Source organism: Chelon labrosus, assembly GCF_963514085.1.
Source record: "Chelon labrosus genome assembly, chromosome: 10".
Taxonomy (NCBI): domain Eukaryota; kingdom Metazoa; phylum Chordata; class Actinopteri; order Mugiliformes; family Mugilidae; genus Chelon; species Chelon labrosus.
Window position 1 is genome coordinate 60,250 of NC_140360.1, and position 19,157 is coordinate 79,406.

Consider the following 19,157-nt stretch of genomic DNA (forward strand, 5'->3'; position numbering starts at 1 on the left):
GTAGGGATGTGGAGGTGGTGGAGGATTACAAATACCTGGGAGGGACCATCGACACCAGACTGAACTGGAGGACCAACAGTACAGCTGTGAAGAAGAAGATGCTGGAGATCTTCTACCAGTCTGTTGAGGAGCAGCCTCTTCTCTGCTGGAGGAACATCATTACAGCCAGAGACGCCACCAGACTGAACAAAATGTTATCAGTCATTGATAACCCTGACCAAGTTCTATCTGGTGCAGTCACATATCCCAGAATGCATTTCAAAGACACTGCTGTTCTAGTTCCAGAACGACCGTCCTCCAGACTCTGAACTATCGAGGACTATGAATCTCTGAAGTTCATGTACTTCACTGACTTCTCCTTCATAACTGTCAGACAGTTGAGTTCTCTAGTGTTGTTGAGGTGCTGAGCATGCTCAGTGACTTACTTCCTGTTTCTCTCTACCTACAGCTCGGCCGCCATGTCTAAAGCGACGGTGAAGAAGCTGCACTGGCGCTCCAAGGTACCGACGCCTCCAGAGACACCTGGACTCCTCAAACACAAACTTCCTGGTTCCTTACTGATGTCCTCCATGTTGTCTTCAGGTGCAGGAGAGCTTCGTCCCGCTCGGTGGCGGCTCAGGAGAGTTGGGCCTGGCCATCGGGGGCGGGGCCGACTATGGCGAGTTTCCCTTCGTCACAGCAGCGCCCGGGGGCGGAGCCACAGTGGGCGACATCATCTTAGAGATCGGGGGGACACCAGTGTTGGGGATGACGCTCGGTGACGTCAGAGGAGTCCTCAACTCCTGTCCCCATCCAATCAGAATCAAGACCGTCTCTCCAGGTCAGAGGTTTCCTGATTATTTACTCTGAATAAGTTAATGAATGAATTATTAGTTCACTGACTGAACTGCTTAAATTCTTCTATTCGACCCGTTCACTCTGGTCACGTTCTTCAAGTCTAATTTTAATTTGAAAAGAAACCACTTCCTGCAGCGGTCAGATAAATGAAGAGGAGTAACCCTGTCCTTATTTGGTCCTGTGTGTGTCAGGCTCGTCTCTGTGTAAAGACCTCAGGTTGTACCTCAGCAAGTGTTTCACTCCAGGATCCATGGACAGTCAACTCCAACAGCTGATCAGAGAAAACCTGTACCTGAGAGCAGTGCCCTGTGAGACACACACCTGACACACACCTGACACACACCTGATACACACCTGACACACACCTAATACACACCTGATACACACCTGATACACACCTGATACACACCTGATACACACCTGATACACACCTGACACACACCTGATAAACACCTGATACACACCTGACACACACCTGACACACACCTGATACACACCTGACACACACATAATACACACCTGATACACACCTGACACACACCTGACACACACCTAATACACATCTGATACACACCTGATACACACCTGACACACACCTAATACACACCTGATACACACCTGACACACACCTGATAAACACCTGACACACACCTGATACACACCTGATACACACCTGACACACACCTAATACACACCTGATACACACCTGACACACACCTGACACACACCTAATACACACCTGATACACACCTGACACACACCCGATAAACACCTGACACACATCTGATACACACCTGACACACACCTGATACACACCTGACACACACCTAATACACACCTGATACACACCTGACACACACCTGACACACACCTAATACACACCTGATACACACCTGACACACACCCGATAAACACCTGACACACATCTGATACACACCTGACACACACCTGATACACCTGACACACACCTGATACACACCTGACACTCCTGAAACACGCCTGATACACACCTGACACACACCTGATACACACCTGATATACACCTGACACACACCTGACACACACCTAATACACACCTGATACACACCTGACACACACCCGATACACACCTGACACACATCTGATACACACCTGACACACACCTGACACACTCCTGACACACACCTGATACACACCTGACACTCCTGAAACACGCCTGATACACACCTGACACACACCTGATACACACCTGATATACACCTGACACACACCTGACACACACCTAATACACACCTGATACACACCTGACACACACCTGATACACACCTGATACACACCTGACACACACCTGACACACTCCTGACACACACCTGGTATTGACATTGATCATATCGATGGTTCTCAGGTACGACCCGTCAGCCTCGGGACGGTGAGATCTCAGGTGTCGACTACAACTTTGTTTCCATTGAAGAGTTTTTCTCTCTGGAGGAGTCGGGAGCTCTGCTGGAGAGCGGCAAGTTCAAAGGTCAGACAACAACAACAACAACAACACAATAACAACACAGCAACCTGTAAAAAGCTCAGTGTGAGGCGAGGTGTTTTTACAGTGTAAGGTAACCGTGGTGACTGAATTGGGTTTGGGAGGTAAAGAGGATTGTGTGTCTCTAATCCCTGAAATGTTCAGACCCTCGTATTAATCTGACGGGATTAATGAAGCTAAAATAGAAACTGAATTCACCCGTTCACATCTGGTTCATCTCTGAACCGTCCTGAGTTTTAAATCGTTTACTGTCAGATGAGACAAAGAGACAAAACTGATCCAAACTGACAACAAATTATTCGTCCAATCACAGGAAACTACTACGGAACGCCCCGCCCCGTCCACATCGGTCCAGAGAGTCCACCAATCACGTACCAGGAGCATCGGAACCTGCTGAGGAACTTCAGGACGAGGAGCAAGTCTCTGAGTAACCTGGAGAAGGCTGTGGAGGAGGGGGACAACAGTGAGGAGGACAGTGGACAGACAGGTAGACAGACACACGTCCTCACCGCTGTCTCACCTGCACAGGTAAGACAGAAGGCTCATGAGTCTCTACCTGCAGGGCCGGCCGGAGTCCCGCCCACCACCCTGCCGCTCAGCCAATCATGGGAGTCAGCCATGGGGAGTCGGGAAGTAACTGAAAATGGAGGTAGAAGAGGAGTCGGGAGGGGAAGAGGAGGAGGAGCAGGAGGAGCAGGAGGAGGAGGACCGCTGCCTGAAAACTGGGAGCTGGCCTTCAGTGATACGGGGGAGCCGTACTACATAGAGTGAGTCAGTGTTCACCAGTGATCACACTCACTGAGCTGAATTCAACAGAAGAGAAATGTGCCTAAAATGTGACGTTATTTGAATGAAGTCTGGTTCTGACGACTGAACCCACTTCACACATCACTGTTTCCTGTTTGTGATATCAAAATAAAAGTCTTTCTATAAAAACACTAACTTCAGTCACGTTTCAACGACGATGATGATGATGATGATGATGATGATGATGATGGTGATGATGATGATGATGATGATGATGATGATGATGGTGATGATGATGATGATGATGATGGTGATGATGGTGATGATGATGATGATGGTCTCTCTTTCAGTCATAACTCAAAGACGACCAGCTGGCTGGATCCTAGAACTCAGAACAAAGAGACGACTTCCAGTTCAGAACGTGAGTCTGGTCTGATTTGATCTACTGTCTACTTCTCGTAAACTTCCTGTTGGGGCTTTTATTTTGACAGCTGCAGCCAGCAGGGGGCAGCACAGACTAACACAAACCTCTCCCGTTAGTTCCTCTTTATTCTGTCTTCCTCCTGCACCAATGACCATCAGTTTTTAACAGAATGGTGCAGGTACAGATTAGTGAGTTTTACTCTGAAAGGAAGAGTCCACTTCCTGTTGTCCCGGTACACCTGGTCAGGTGATCTGAACTCTGTCCTCTCCTTCAGTCCCAGAGTTCACAGAGCAGCCCAGTCAGCTGAAGGGTTACTCCATCCACACCCGTCTCTCCAAAGGTCCACGAGGTTTTGGTTTCAACATCGTGGGAGGAAGTCGACCTCGGGAGTTTCTGCAGGTGTACAGCGTCACACCTGGCGGGCCGCCCGCTCTCAATACAGGTACAAATGCTGGTGCTGCACCTGGAGGAGTAACCACCGCCTCCAGCTGAGGTTTACATGCTGAAGTCATGAAGCTGCTGTTTGGTTCAGTCATCAGACACCTGTGTTCACACCTGGGACTAAATAAAATGTGTCTCCAGCGGCTGGTACAATATTCTACTGACCACATGATGGCGCTGCTCATTTACAGACACACAAACTGAGATCAGATCTCAAGTGCTGGCTGGGGACGCATGTGGAGACACATTTATATTAAGACCAGGTGGAGACACAGGGACATAGAGATGGACAGGTGAGACGAGGTGAGACCAGGTGTTGATGATCTGAACGAGGTTTGTAGAAGCAGCTTCTGAACTAAATCTAAATCTGAGACGGTGGAGAAGGTCTCTGATCTGGTTTTCAGTCTGAACCATGAACCTGTGACTGACTGGACTCTGTTCCTGCAGCGGACATCTTGGTCTACATCAATGATAACTGTGTGCTGGGGCGCTCTCACAAGGAGGTGGTGGAGATGCTGAAGTCGGTGCCGATGGGTCAGAGCGTGGACGTGGTTCTGAGGAGGGGATACCCGATGCTTTACAACCCGGACGGATGTCCCAAACAGAGTCTGGAGACGGTACAGAGACCAACCATCGTCCTTTAAACCCGTGGCCTCTCCTTCATCTGAGACGTTCTCTCAAATTAAATTCTGTTCACGTCTGATTTCCTTCCACAGCCTCAGACGCCCAGCGAGTCGTCCAGCCTGAGCCGAGGCCTGACGCAGCTCACCTACAGCCGGACGCCGGAGACCAACGGCAGCACGGCAGGTCAGAGTTAAACTGTGGGGGGGGGGGCAATGAGATTAAGTTCATCTGAGTTAACAGATTATTGATCATTTCTGACTCCTTCAGCTCAAACTCCGCCCTCCTACGCTGCTCAGCCAATGACAAATGGACTGACAGGCCCGCCCACACCCCCGTCCTCTGTTACCCCGCTGGGTCAACCCCCCCCTCCCGACAGGACACCAGCCAATCACAGCGACTCTGACGGCAGCCTGTCCAACGCTGGAACACGGAGGTCAGTGTTAGCATTAGCAACATTAGCTCAGATCTCTCTATGCATCGTCCTCCAAGTCTTCAGGTCCAGGTCCAGGTCCAGGTGAGTATCAGGTCATTAACAGACTCGAGTCATGTGACGTCCTTCAGAGCTGAACACTTGGAGGAAACGTCTTCTAGTCCAGATGAGTTTGTTGCTGTGTGTTTTTAAAACTCCCTGACCAGGAACCTCCTTTAGATCCTGGTTCCTCTGGTAGAACAGGAACCTCCTTTAGATCCTGGTTCCTCTGGTAGAACAGGAACCTTCAAAGATCTTTGGTCCTGGGGGAAAGTTTCTGCATCACTCCTCTTCCTCCTCTTCCTCCTCTTCCTCACAGGTCTTCTCTGATTTGCTACAACAGCAGCACCCTCCCCGCCTTCTCCTCCTCCTCCCTGCTCCACCGTCAGAACTCCAAGTCTTCAGAGAGCGACCTGTCCACGTCCACCCTCCCCATGTCCTTCTCCACGCTCCCCATCACCTCCTCGTCCTCCCACACTCTGTCCAAACTGCCCCTGTCTCAGCCTGAGACGGGTCTCCTTCAGACCTCAAACAACACCCCGTCCTGCTCCACACCCCCCGGGCCTCCGGTGCAGCGCCCACCGATGCCCCAGACCTCCCTCGCCCTGGCCCCATCGAGAGACATCCCGCCCTGCGGCTTCAGCGGTTGCCCAGCCAGTCATCCAGTGCCCCCGGCCGCGCCCCGAGGTAACCCTGGCCTGGTGCTTCCCCTTGGGGCTGGGTCGCCCGGGGCGGTCCCAGGCGGGGAGCTGGTTCCGGTGGCCCTGGGTCGCAGCGAGGGCGGTGGGCTGGGGTTCAGCGTGACAGCGGGAGGACAAGGAGGTCAGCTGGCCGTGGTGAGGCGGGTTTGGGATCGGAGGCAGTGCCCCTCGCTGCAACCAGGAGACGCCATAGTGAAGATCAATGGAGCAGATGTTCAGAGCCTCAGCTTCTCCCAGGTGAGGAACAGTCCAATCAGCTCACAGGTGCTTGGTTCTGTCCCGATCGGTATCAGGAAATCTTTAGTAGTTATTTAATATAGGTCCGTCATAAACCAAAACCACGTCCCTGTAGGATTAGAACTTCTGCTGTTTGTGGTGGCTGGCATCAAAGCTGCTAAAAGAAACGAAGAAGAACCAGAAGAAGAACCAGCAGAAGAAGAACCAGAAGAAGAAGAACCAGAAGAAGAACCAAACAAAGAAGAACCAGTATAAGAACCAGCATTAGAAGCCCAAAAGAAGAAGAACCAGAAGAAGAACCAGCAGAAGAACCAGCGGAAGAACCAGTGTACGAACCAGAAGAAGAACCAGCAGAAGAACCAAACAAAGAAGAACCAGTATAAGAACCAGCAGAAGAAGCCCAAAAGAAGAAGAACCAGAAGAAGAACCAGTATAAGAACCAGAAGAACCAGCAGAAGAAGAACCGAAAGAAGAAGAACCGGAAGAAAAAAAACAAAAGGCAACACAAGAACCACAAAAAGTTGAACAAGATCAGGTCTACCATGAACCGAGAAGATCTTCTTTAGAAGATCAGGTCTACCATGAACTGAGAAGATCTTCTGGTTCTTCTCGGTTCCTGGTAGACCTAATCTTGTTCAACCAGAAGGAACCAGAAGAATAAAAACCAGAAGAAGAACCCTGGTTCTAACATGAAGGTAGTCCTCTGTTAGCCAGTATCTAGTGTAATGTGGATGTGTGGTGAGGTGGTAGTAGTTGATCATCTAAACAGAATCCATGGAGTCCACTCAGTCAAAGGCTGCACCCAAACAACAACAACAAACACTGAACGTTTAAAAGAAGAGAAAAGTTTCCTGGAGACAAAGATGTAAACCTTCGTTCTAACCTTGGTTCTAATGTTGGTTCTGACCTTGGTTCTAAAATTGGTTCTAATGTTGGTTCTGACCTTGGTTCTAAAATTGGTTCTGATGTTGGTTCTAAAATTGGTTTTGATGTTGGTTCTAACGATGGTTCAAATGTCGGTTCTAACCTTGGTTCTAACCTTGGTTCTAACCTTGTTTCCGTCCTCAGGTCCAGAGAGTCCTGCAGGAACACACCAAACAGGGGGAGGTGGTGGTCCTGGTCTTCAGAGGAGGTACCAACGCTCTGAGCCGGTTCATTGATGAACGTCATCGTTATTACATATGACTCTAACTTTCTCCCCCCTCCTCCCCCAGGTCCTGTCTCCTCCCCCGTCGTCACCCCCAACCTCTATAAGCCCCTCCCCTCCCCACATGGCCTGTCCACCACCCCTTCCTCCCACCCTCCTCCCACTACAGCCGACTTGCCTTCCCCGTCCACTGGTGCCTTGGTGGGGGGCGTCCCCCTGCTCAGCCAGGCTGGATTGGCCCTCGAGAGTCCACAGGAGGGGCCCCTGCCAGCTCCAGGGACCCACCAAGGTAAAGGCCAGACTCTCCTCTTGGTTCACGTGTCCTGATTCCTGTTGCCCCCCCGGTCACACTGATTCGTTCCTCCTCTTCGTCTCCTAGGGGCCCCTCCGGCCCAGACGCCTAACGGGCCCCCAGCCTCGGCCCTCATCCAGAGCACCAGCTTCCTGGACTCGGTTCCTGTGACGCTGACCTTAGAGCCACGTGACTTGCTCGGTGTGGAGGAGAGCGCCGGCGGGCCCCCACCGGTCAGAGGGGGAGGAGCTGCGGGAGCCGTCTCCAAGGACACCAGAGGAGGAGGAGGCGGGGCTAAGACAGCGGAGGTGGAGCTTCGGAGGCGTCCGGGAGAAGGATTCGGATTCGTCATCGCCTCTCAGGAAGTGAATGGAGGTGAGTGGATGATCAACAGCCCCCCACTGTTTACCAACCATCAGTCAGTCACATGGTAACGGGAAACAGGATTTCCTGCATGTGATTTTCAAAGTAAAAGACCCAATTTATACAAAAAAACAGTAAACTGTGTATTTAAGTAGAACTGAGATACACAGTTATTGTCAGTTATCGTTTTATTTTACAATAAAGCAGGAAACAGTCGTGATTAGTTTATAATTAGTTTCTTAATGTCTTAGATAAATAAAGTCGTCTATATCTATATTTATATCTATCAACGCTCAGGGTTCAGCTTCACTTTGGTCTGGTTCAGGAGGGAGCGACGCCTCCCCCTCCTCTCCCTCGTCCACCCTCCTCCCCTTCCTCCACGTCCTCCTCTGAGGACATAACAATCATGTCCACTGTTGACCCCCCCCTCCATCTGTGGGTTTCCCTCCCTCTCTTATCTGCTTTAGCCCCGCCCCCTCACTGCCTCGCTCTCTGCAGCTCAGCTCATACTCAGTCTCACTCGCCCACTGTCAGAGACATACCTGCCTCAGAGACAGAGACCCAGAGAGACAGACAGACAGAGACAGACAGAGACAGAGGGACAGGTGGTCTAGTTGTAGTCTTGGTTCTGGTTCTGGACGTCATCATGTTGGAGCGTCTGCAGTCGGCTCTGAAAACTATGAAGGAATCAAAACGTAAGTTCAGTTCTTCTACCAGACTGAAGGACGTTTGGACGTCAGGACTTTACAGAGACATCAGGACCTTACAGAGACATCAGGACCTTACAGAGACATCAGGACCTTACAGAGACATCAGGACCTTACAGAGACATCAGAGACATCAGGACTTTACAGAGACATCAGAGACATCAGGACTTCTTCTGGTCTGACTCCACTGTCTCAGTCTCTATGATGTCTAGTCCAGTGGTTTGAGATCAGATCTGTAGAACTGCTCCTTCATCTCCTCCTCCTCCTCCTCCTCCTCTTCCTCCTCTTCCTCCTCCTCCTCTTCCTCTTCGTCTTCCTCCTCCTCCTCCTCCTCCTCCTCCTCTTTCTCCTCCTCTTCCTCTTCGTCTTCCTCCTCCTCCTCCTTCTCCTCCTCCTCCTCCTCTTCCTCCTCCTCCTCCTCCTCCTCTTACTCCTCTTAATCCTCCTCATCTTCCTCTTCGTCCTCCTCCTCCTCCTCCTCCTCCTCTTCCTCCTCCTCCTCTTCGTCCTCCTCCTTCTCCTCCTCCTCTTCCTCTTCGTCCTCCTCCTCCTCCTCCTCCTCCTTATCAGCTGGATTTCTCAAATACTTTCTCCTCATTGTAATCAGCCATAATCGTGTGTGTGTGTTTTTATGTTGTTGTGGGGACATTTGTTCCTGAGAGTTAAACCTGTTCAGACCTGGTTTCAGGGTAAAGGTCAAGGAGTGTGTGTGTGTGTGTGTGTGTGTGTGTGTGTGTGTGACCCATGTGACCAATCAGTGTTCAGGATTAAAGGAGCGTTTGTTAAAGTTTAAATCTGTTCCTCTCGACCCAAAAGCTAAACAAACCTGAAGAGCCTCAGATAATAAACTCTAAACTCTGACATCAGATTTATTTAAAGAAATGACTGAAGATCAAAGACTGAGACATTAAACCAGACATTCACTGAGTAGATGTTTGGTCTCTGGTGTTACACTTCTGTGTGTGTGTGTGTGAAACTGAAACTGCTAGCGTAGCGCCACTGAACTAAGCTAACATGGCCAAGACATTGATTCTAGACTAACAGTACCAAAAAGCATTTTATCTTGCTTCCAGTTTTTCTGCTATGCTAAGCTAAAACTCTTGGACCTGTCCTGTACATCTGGAGACCTGTTGAACACTAACTTAGTGTAGGAAAGTTAGTATTTTAGTCAAATGTTCAACTTTAATCCTGACTTTAATCCATAACTGAGTGGAGACTGAGTGTGTTTAGTGAAAACCTTAAATACAGAATCGTCCTTGTTGGGTTTAAAACTGGAGCACAGACACGACTCAGGATGGATGTAGATGAAGGAGATGAAGATGAAGATGAAGACAGCTCACTGTCTTATCTCAGAGTTTGTGTCGTCGTCCTGTCCTGATGTCTTCTAGTGTCCTGATGTCTTCTAGTCTACCCGTGAATGGACATTTTTAGGGAATACAGACAAACATTGCTGCAACTTCAAATGCTAAAATAAAGCGTTGAACATCTAAGAGACTATACAGCACAGAAAGTTTAACGGAAGAAACTATTTATAAAATCTCAGCTGTAACTGAACGAAGTAGCTAGCATTAAGCTAACTGCTCTTAAACTTTGAATGTCCAGCAAGAAGTGAACTAACAGGGACATGGATTTAACTACAGCTCAACTAAACTAAAAAGCTACATTAGCTGTCTGCTAACTGGACCTGAAGAACCTGAGATAACTTGTGCTAAACATGGTCAAGTAGCTAACTCTAAGCTAACCTGACCAAGTAGCTAACTCTAAGCTAACCTGACAAAGTAGCTAACTCTAAGCTAACCTGACTAAGTAGCTAACTCTAAGCTAACCTGACCACGTAGCTAACTCTAAGCTAACCTGACCACGTAGCTAACTCTAAGCTAACCTGACCAAGTAGCTAACTCTAAAGTAACAGTTAAGCTACAACTCTTTGACCTGAGACACAAAGATAAAACTAACTCTGAGCTACGCTAACACGACCAAGAAGCTAGCACTAAAATAAACCAAGGCGTTGAGAAGACTGATAATAAATTGGTTTTTGACCCAAACAGAATCTTTTATAGTGTTTTACATGATAATAACAACCTGAATGTGTTGGTTTATTTATGATGAGATACTATAAGAAGCTTTAATTTATAAAAACCTTGATGTTCATAGCGTGTGGGTTTGTTACGCACTCGATGATGACGGTGGAGATGATCTTGTCGTGGAGAAAAGAAGGAGCCAGCTTCAGTTTGAGTTTTACCTCATCAGGTTAATATTTTATCGATGTTCTTGCTGCAGCAGATCCAGAGTCAGAACTGTCTCTACCAAATGTTCTTATACATGATTCATGGAGTCAGCTGCAGAACACGGAACTCAGAGCGACAGTGAACGCATCGCTGCAGGAGAAACTGTAACACACATGCTTCTGACTGGCTCGTTGAAACCGATGGAGTTTACTGTTCACTGTCAGAAGCTAGTTAGCATTTAGAAGCAGCTTCTCTCTCTGGCTCAGTTCAGTTGTTACAGATACTTGAATACGATGTTTATCGAACACGCCGACGGTCTGGTTTGGTTTGGTTTGGTTTTGGTTTCTAAATAACACCCCTCCTGTTCTTTCTCTGCAGCTTTGAACACGTTGATCTCAGCACGTTCTTATCAGTTCACCCTTGGCTTTATTTGAACAGCGCCAGGCTCACAGACTTTGATATGTTAAAGCTTCTTGAAGTGACTTTAAAGAGCCATTCTCTGTGAATCCTGTTTATGTTTCAGCCCCGCTGAGTCCGGCTCGGTTTATTTGTTCAGACTCTTTAGAAGCTTTAGACGTTGACAGCAGCAGTCAGGCCTGAACAGCACCAAGTATAAAGAGACAAGCTCACCTCTACTTACATGTTTCTAACAGAAACACTGAGGACCCAGTGTAGAGCCTTGAGGTGCTCCTACGTCATGGAGGTTCATTGAAGTGAGGAACAATAGTTATTTGGTCGGTCACTGGGTGAAATGTATCAGACAGCAAGTTGGACATTTTGTCCTCAGAGTTGACTTTGACAAGGACCAAATGACAGAGTCACAGCATCTAGAGACTGCTTTGTCTCTTGTAGCTTTGTCTCTTACTGAGTGAACTGTATTTGTGTTGTTTTATTCAGGTCTCAGTGTTGACATAATCTCTGTCCTTCAGTTGCTTCATGTTTTATCTGCTCTGTTGCCGTTTCAGGGTCAGTCTGTGGTCATGTGACCTGTCCCGTCACTCTGTGGTCATGTGACCTGTCCCGTCACTCTGTGGTCATGTGACCTGTCCAGTCGGTCTATAGTCATGTGACCTGTCCCGTCAGTCTCTGGTCATGTGACCTGTCCCGTCAGTCTCTGGTCATGTGACCTGTCCAGTCGGTCTCTGGTCATGTGACCTGTCCAGTCGGTCTGTGGTCATGTGACCTGTCCCGTCAGTCTCTGGTCATGTGACCTGTCCCGTCGGTCTGTGGTCATGTGACCTGTCCAGTCAGTCTCTGGTCATGTGACCTGTCCCGTACCTGTCCCGTCGGTCTCTGGTCATGTGACCTGTCCCGTCAGTCTATAGTCATGTGACCTGTCCCGTCAGTCTCTGGTCATGTGACCTGTCCCGTCACTCTGTGGTCATGTGACCTGTCCAGTCAGTCTATGGTCATGTGACCTGTCCCGTACCTGTCCCGTCAGTCTCTGGTCATGTGACCTGTCCCGTCAGTCTATAGTCATGTGACCTGTCCAGTCAGTCTATGGTCATGTGACCTGTCCCGTACCTGTCCCGTCAGTCTCTGGTCATGTGACCTGTCCCGTCAGTCTGTCCTTTGTTCTCAGTGATTAGTCTGAACCAGAAAATCCTTCTGAGAATTTCTCTCCCTCCTTCTCTGAAATCTCCACCGGCCTGGGTCAAGTGTGTGTGTGTGTGTGTGTGTGTGTGTGTGTGTGTGTTACTGATGTTATGGGGACATCACACTGTGGGGACTATGACTGCTTTCAGGGGTCAAAGGTCATGTCTCCATGTCTGATTTAGGTTAAAGCATGTTGAATGTAAATGCATGGAAGGTCCTCTGAAGTGATGGAAACCTGTCTGGCTGTGTGTGTGTGTGTGTGTGTGTGTGCGTGTGAACTTGGCAGCCATGTTGTTTTTCTCTGAGTTGAGTTCAGATCTAAGAACCAACCGGGACGGTGTCCAAGACGTTTCAACATGTTCTCCAGGAGAACAGAACGAGTTACACACATAAGAGTTAGAGATGTTTAATGAGTCCTGGTGTTGATATAGGTGAGTCCTGTAGCTCTGACTCGTCTCTGTCTCCTCTGGTTCAGTCGAGCAGAATGAACCGACCTCAATTATTAACTGAAGCACATTTATTATTACAGAGCAGAGACCAAGGAGGACCAGACGTAGACGTTCAGACTTTCAGCTCTAGTTGTTTCTCTACTGACAGATGAGGTTGTGGTGGTAACCATGGTAACCTTGGTCGTCTTCTAAGACTCTAGACATTCAGGACATGGAGGAGGACATGGAGGACATGGAGGACATGGAGGAGGACATGGAGGAGGACATGGAGGAGGACATCCTCTACTGTTCTATTTCCAGTAGACATGATGCTCGTAGTTCTCTCGTGATATTCAAGTGTCACTGACACATATTGAATAAAGTCGGCTTTAGTTCAAACTGTAGTAATCGTTGCCACGGTTACAGGTGTGTTTCAGTCTGATGTGTGACCTTGTGACCCCCCCCCCCCCCCCCCCCCCACAGCCCCCTCCCTGATGTCTCACCGGTTCGTGACGGTGCGTCGCCGGCAGCCCGGCAGCCCGGAGCGGGCAGATCCAGCCTGGAGACCAGCTGGAGGCGGTGGAGGGTCGACCTGTGGCGCCGCTGCAGCACCGAGACCTGGCCCAGATCCTGAGGAGGGCGGGTAACACGCTGAGGCTGAGCATCACCCCCCGACACCGTAAAGATACACGCAGTACATACACATGTAGAAACACACACAGAAATAATACACACTGACACACACCTGTTGTTACATGTCTCCCTCCTCCTCCTCATCCTCCTCCTCTCAGACTCCTCCTCCCTGTCAGGAGCAGACCTGGACATTGACGGCCGCTTGATGAAAGGATCCAGAGGGAGGTCAAAGGTCAGTAGTATCAGTAGTATCAGTATCAGTATCAGTAGTATCAGTAGTATCAGTATCAGTATCAGTAGTATCAGTAGTATCAGTATCAGTAGTATCAGTAGTATCAGTAGTATCAGTAGTATCAGTATCAGTAGTATCAGTTTCAGTAGTACCAGTATCAGTATCAGTAGTATCAGTATCAGTAGTATCAGTAGTATCAGTATCAGTATCAGTATCAGTATCAGTAGTATCAGTAGTATCAGTATCAGTATCAGTATCAGTAGTATCAGTATCAGTAGTATCAGTATCAGTAGTAGTATCAGTAGTATCAGTATCAGTAGTATCAGTAGTATCAGTATCAGTAGTATCAGTAGTATCAGTAGTATCAGTATCAGTAGTATCAGTAGTATCAGTAGTATCAGTATCAGTAGTATCAGTAGTATCAGTATCAGTAGTATCAGTAGTATCAGTAGTATCAGTATCAGTAGTACCAGCAGTATCAGTATCAGTATCAGTAGTATCAGTAGTAGTATCAGTAGTATCAGTATCAGTATCAGTAGTATCAGTAGTATCAGTATCAGTAGTATCAGTATCAGTATCAGTAGTATCAGTAGTAGTATCAGTAGTAGTATCAGTAGTAGTATCAGTAGTATCAGTAGTAGTATCAGTAGTAGTATCAGTGGTATCAGTAGTAGTATCAGTAGTATCAGTAGTATCAGTAGTAGTATCAGTAGTATCAGTAGTAGTATCAGTAGTAGTATCAGTGGTATCAGTATCAGTAGTATCAGTAGTATCAGTAGTATCAGTATCAGTATCAGTAGTATCAGTATCAGTATCAGTAGTATCAGTAGTAGTATCAGTAGTAGTATCAGTGGTATCAGTATCAGTAGTATCAGTAGTATCAGTATCAGTATCAGTAGTATCAGTATCAGTATCAGTATCAGTAGTATCAGTATCAGTATCAGTAGTATCAGTACTTTTTGTCTGGTGTCTCAGGACGAGTCCAGGTTCTACAGCGTGGATCTGGATCGTGGTCCCACTGGGTTCGGTTTCTCTCTGAGGGGGGGCAGTGAGTACAACATGGGACTGTATGTGCTGGGGCTGATGGAGGGGGGGCCGGCGCAGCGCAGCAACAAGATACAGGTACCTCATTAATTATTCATTATGAACTGTGAACATTAGCATTATTACCTCCTCCTGAAGACCATGTGACCAGGAGTGTGACCAGGTGTGTGACCAGGTGTGTGACCAGGTGTACCTGTGCTGCAGGTGTCTGATCAGCTGGTGGAGATAAATGGAGACAGTACAACAGGGATGACTCACAGTCAGGCTGTGGAGCAGATCAGGAGGGGAGGAGCCCGCATCCACCTGGTCCTGAAGAAGGGCAACGGATACGTACCTGACTACGGTACAGACACCTGACACACACCTGACACACAACTGATAACACAACTGATAACACACCTGGCACAAACCTGATAACACACCTGACACACACCTGATAACACACCTGATACACACCTGACACACACCTGATAACACACCTGATACAGACCTGATAACACACCTGACACACACCTGACACACACCTGACACACACCTGATAACACACCTGATAACACACCTGATAACACACCTGACACACACCTGACACACACCTGATAACACACCTGATACACACCTGATACACACCTGACACACACCTGATAACACACCTGACACACCTGACACACACCTGACACACACCTGACACACACCTGATAACACACCTGACACACACCTGATAACACACCTGATAACACACCTGACACACACCTGACACACACCTGATAACACACCTGACACACACCTGATAACACACCTGGTAACACACCTGACACACATCTGATAACACACCTGACACACACCTGATAACACACCTGATACACACCTGATACACACCTGACACACACCTGATAACACACCTGACACACCTGATACACACCTGACACACACCTGACACACACCTGATAACACACCTGACACACACCTGATAACACACCTGGTAACACACCTGACACACATCTGATAACACACCTGACACACCTGATACACACCTGACACACACCTGACACACACCTGATAACACACCTGACACACACCTGACACACACCTGATAACACACCTGACACACACCTGATAACACACCTGGTAACACACCTGACACACATCTGATAACACACCTGACACACCTGATACACACCTGACACACACCTGACACACACCTGATAACACACCTGACACACACCTGATAACACACCTGACACACACCTGATAACACACCTGGTAACACACCTGACACACATCTGATAACACACCTGACACACCTGATACACACCTGACACACACCTGACACACACCTGATAACACACCTGACACACACCTGATAACACACCTGATAACACACCTGATAACACACCTGACACACACCTGACACACACCTGATAACACACCTGATACACACCTGATACACACCTGACACACACCTGATAACACACCTGACACACCTGACACACACCTGACACACACCTGACACACACCTGATAACACACCTGACACACACCTGATAACACACCTGATAACACACCTGACACACACCTGACACACACCTGATAACACACCTGACACACACCTGATAACACACCTGGTAACACACCTGACACACATCTGATAACACACCTGACACACACCTGATAACACACCTGATACACACCTGATACACACCTGACACACACCTGATAACACACCTGACACACCTGATACACACCTGACACACACCTGACACACACCTGATAACACACCTGACACACACCTGATAACACACCTGGTAACACACCTGACACACATCTGATAACACACCTGACACACCTGATACACACCTGACACACACCTGACACACACCTGATAACACACCTGACACACACCTGATAACACACCTGGTAACACACCTGACACACATCTGACACACACCTGATAACACACCTGACACACACCTGACACACACCTGATAACACGCCTGGTAACACACCTGACACACATCTGACACACACCTGATAACACACCTGACACACACCTGACACACACCTGATAACACACCTGACACACACCTGATAACACACCTGGTAACACACCTGACACACATCTGATAACACACCTGACACACCTGATACACACCTGACACACACCTGACACACACCTGACACACACCTGATAACACACCTGACACACCTGATAACACACCTGGTAACACACCTGACACACATCTGACACACACCTGATAACACACCTGACACACACCTGACGCACACCTGACACACACCTGACACACACCTGATAACACGCCTAATAACACACCTGGTAACACACCTGACACACAGGTGATTGACAGCTGTGACTTCCTGTATGTCTCTAACTTCCTGTTCCTCTATTTTCTTCTTCATTGAATTTAAATCTGAACTAATGGGGGACCAGTGGGCGGGTCTACCAGGCCCAGGTCCAGGGGCCACAGTGGTGAGGGGCCCCTGGTTCAGACCTGATACTGATAGAACATGATCTCCAGTCTGTAAATCAGCAGCGCCATCATGTGGTCACAGCTGCTGTCTCTAATGGATCTCTACCTACCGCTGGATCAGAACCATCAACAGCTGCTGGTTGCCTTGGAGACATGATCCAGATGTTGGAACCAGATGTGACGTCAATCACACCAATCACAGCTCAGCTCCTCCTCCTGCTCTCTGTCTGACTCTTCTTTCTCTTCATCCTCCTCCTCCTCCTCCTCCTCCTCCTCTCCCTCCTCCTCCTCCCCTCCCTCCTCCTCCTCCTCCTCTTCCTCCTCCTCCTCCTCTCCCTCCTCCTCCTCTTCTTCCTCCTCCTCCTCTTCCTCCTCCTCCTCTTCTCCCTCCTCCTCCTCCTCTCCCTCCTCCTCCTCTTTTTCCTCCTCCTCCTCCTCCTCCTCCTCCTCCTCCTCTCCCTCCTCCTCCTCTCCCTCCTCCTCCTCCTCTCCCTCCTCCTCCTCCTCTTCCTCTTCCTCAGTGGAGCTGTCCAGCCTGTCTCTGTGTATGACCAACTCTAAACAGGGTGAACCGTGCTTCTACGTGATTGGACGCACTGAGAGCTCGCGGTCGGTAAACCCGTCGTCTCGTCTTCATGTCATTAACGTGTGACGTCGTCTGGTTCATCTCACGTGATGAAGATTGTTTCATCGTCTTTAGTTTCATCAAACACAGACCGATGTTTGAGGGAGACTGACGCCGGTAACCGCCCGTCTCTACCTGTCCTGTGATTGGCTGAGACACCTGTCAATCAACCTGACCGAGCCTCGATCTCCTCCAATCAAACGTCTGATCATCTCATGACATCTCGTTTCACCTCCATCAGCTGATCCCTCCTTCCATCACTAACGTTCTGTCTGTTCACAGGCCCTGAGGAAGGAGAACTCTCCCCCTCCTCCTCTTCACACAGCCAGGATGTGGATACAGTAACCATGACGACCGCCTCCCTGAGCCGGCAGACGGGAGGAGGAGAAGGAGGAGAATGGAGCAGGAGGAGGAGAAGGAGAGAGGGAGTAAGCAAACGTGGAGCAGGAGGTTTAGGGCCTCCTGATCTGGACCTGGACCGAGTGGAAGAGGAGGCACGGGAGGAGGAGAGGAGGAGGAGGGAGGAGGAAGAGGAGGAGGAGGAGAGGAGGAGGAGGAGCAGTCAGACCGTCAGACAGAAGAAGAGGGACGACCAGAGGGAGCAGGGGAGGAGGAGCAGGAGCTTACCCAGGAGCGATGCTCGATCCCTGGACTGGCCTCAGCTGCAGGAGGTGGTGGAGGAGCCTGCAGCAGGAGACGGGGAGAGGAGGAGGAGGAGGAGGAGGAGAGACGAGAAGAAGGAGCGTCCTGGGGCGGCGTTCTCCTTCCTCATGCCAATGGACGACGACGAGCGTCTGTCCGACAGCGAATCAGCAGCCAGCTACTCTGAGGTCAGCCTATCAGCAGCCAGCGCCACGGCCTGGACGGAGGAGGCCTATCGGAGGAGAGCCGCGTCGTCACGGCGACAGAGTGACACCTCCAGCCGCTGGGTGAAGCCGAGCCCCCAGAAGCTGACGCAGGTTCTGACTGGCAGCCGGCCCGGGGGGCAGGGACTGGTGGACGGGCTCTCTCTCTGATTGGCCACACCGAGGCTGTCCTCCTTTTTCATTCGCTAACATTTTCTTATTGGCTACTTATAAGGGCTTTTTTTGATTGGCCTGCTGAGAGAAGACCCCGCCCCTTCCTGCGTCCTATTGGACGACTGTTTCTGATTGGCAGGACAAGGACTCGTTTCTGATTGGCCAGTGAGCCGACGCCTTCATTTCAGTTTTACCCATCATGCATCAGTGCATCCTCAGAGCACATGATGAAGCCGCATCGGTCCTCATCACCATGGTAACGGCGACAATAGGCGTGTTCGACTTCATGCAGATCTGACTTGACGTGATGCATGCTGGGTTGTCATGCTCATAGAGCTCGAATATGATTGGTTAAAATG

At 49.2% G+C, this 19,157-nt stretch overlaps 1 protein-coding gene across 1 annotated transcript; it reads left to right on the top strand.

The window, feature by feature from the left end:
* Positions 1 to 458: 458 nt before the first annotated feature.
* On the top strand, positions 459 to 18,795 carry LOC311494638 (membrane-associated guanylate kinase, WW and PDZ domain-containing protein 3-like; the record flags this gene model as incomplete). The annotated part of the gene is given in 20 exon segments (XM_084553784.1): positions 459 to 500; positions 583 to 820; positions 1,029 to 1,145; positions 2,222 to 2,341; positions 2,670 to 3,123; positions 3,454 to 3,524; positions 3,802 to 3,969; positions 4,416 to 4,585; positions 4,685 to 4,781; positions 4,860 to 5,025; positions 5,381 to 5,999; positions 7,068 to 7,131; positions 7,214 to 7,435; positions 7,526 to 7,813; positions 13,244 to 13,284; positions 13,286 to 13,439; positions 13,552 to 13,625; positions 14,601 to 14,747; positions 14,874 to 15,012; positions 18,062 to 18,795. Coding segments are annotated over 20 exon segments (4,125 nt in total).
* Between the last annotated feature and the right edge of the window lie 362 nt (positions 18,796 to 19,157).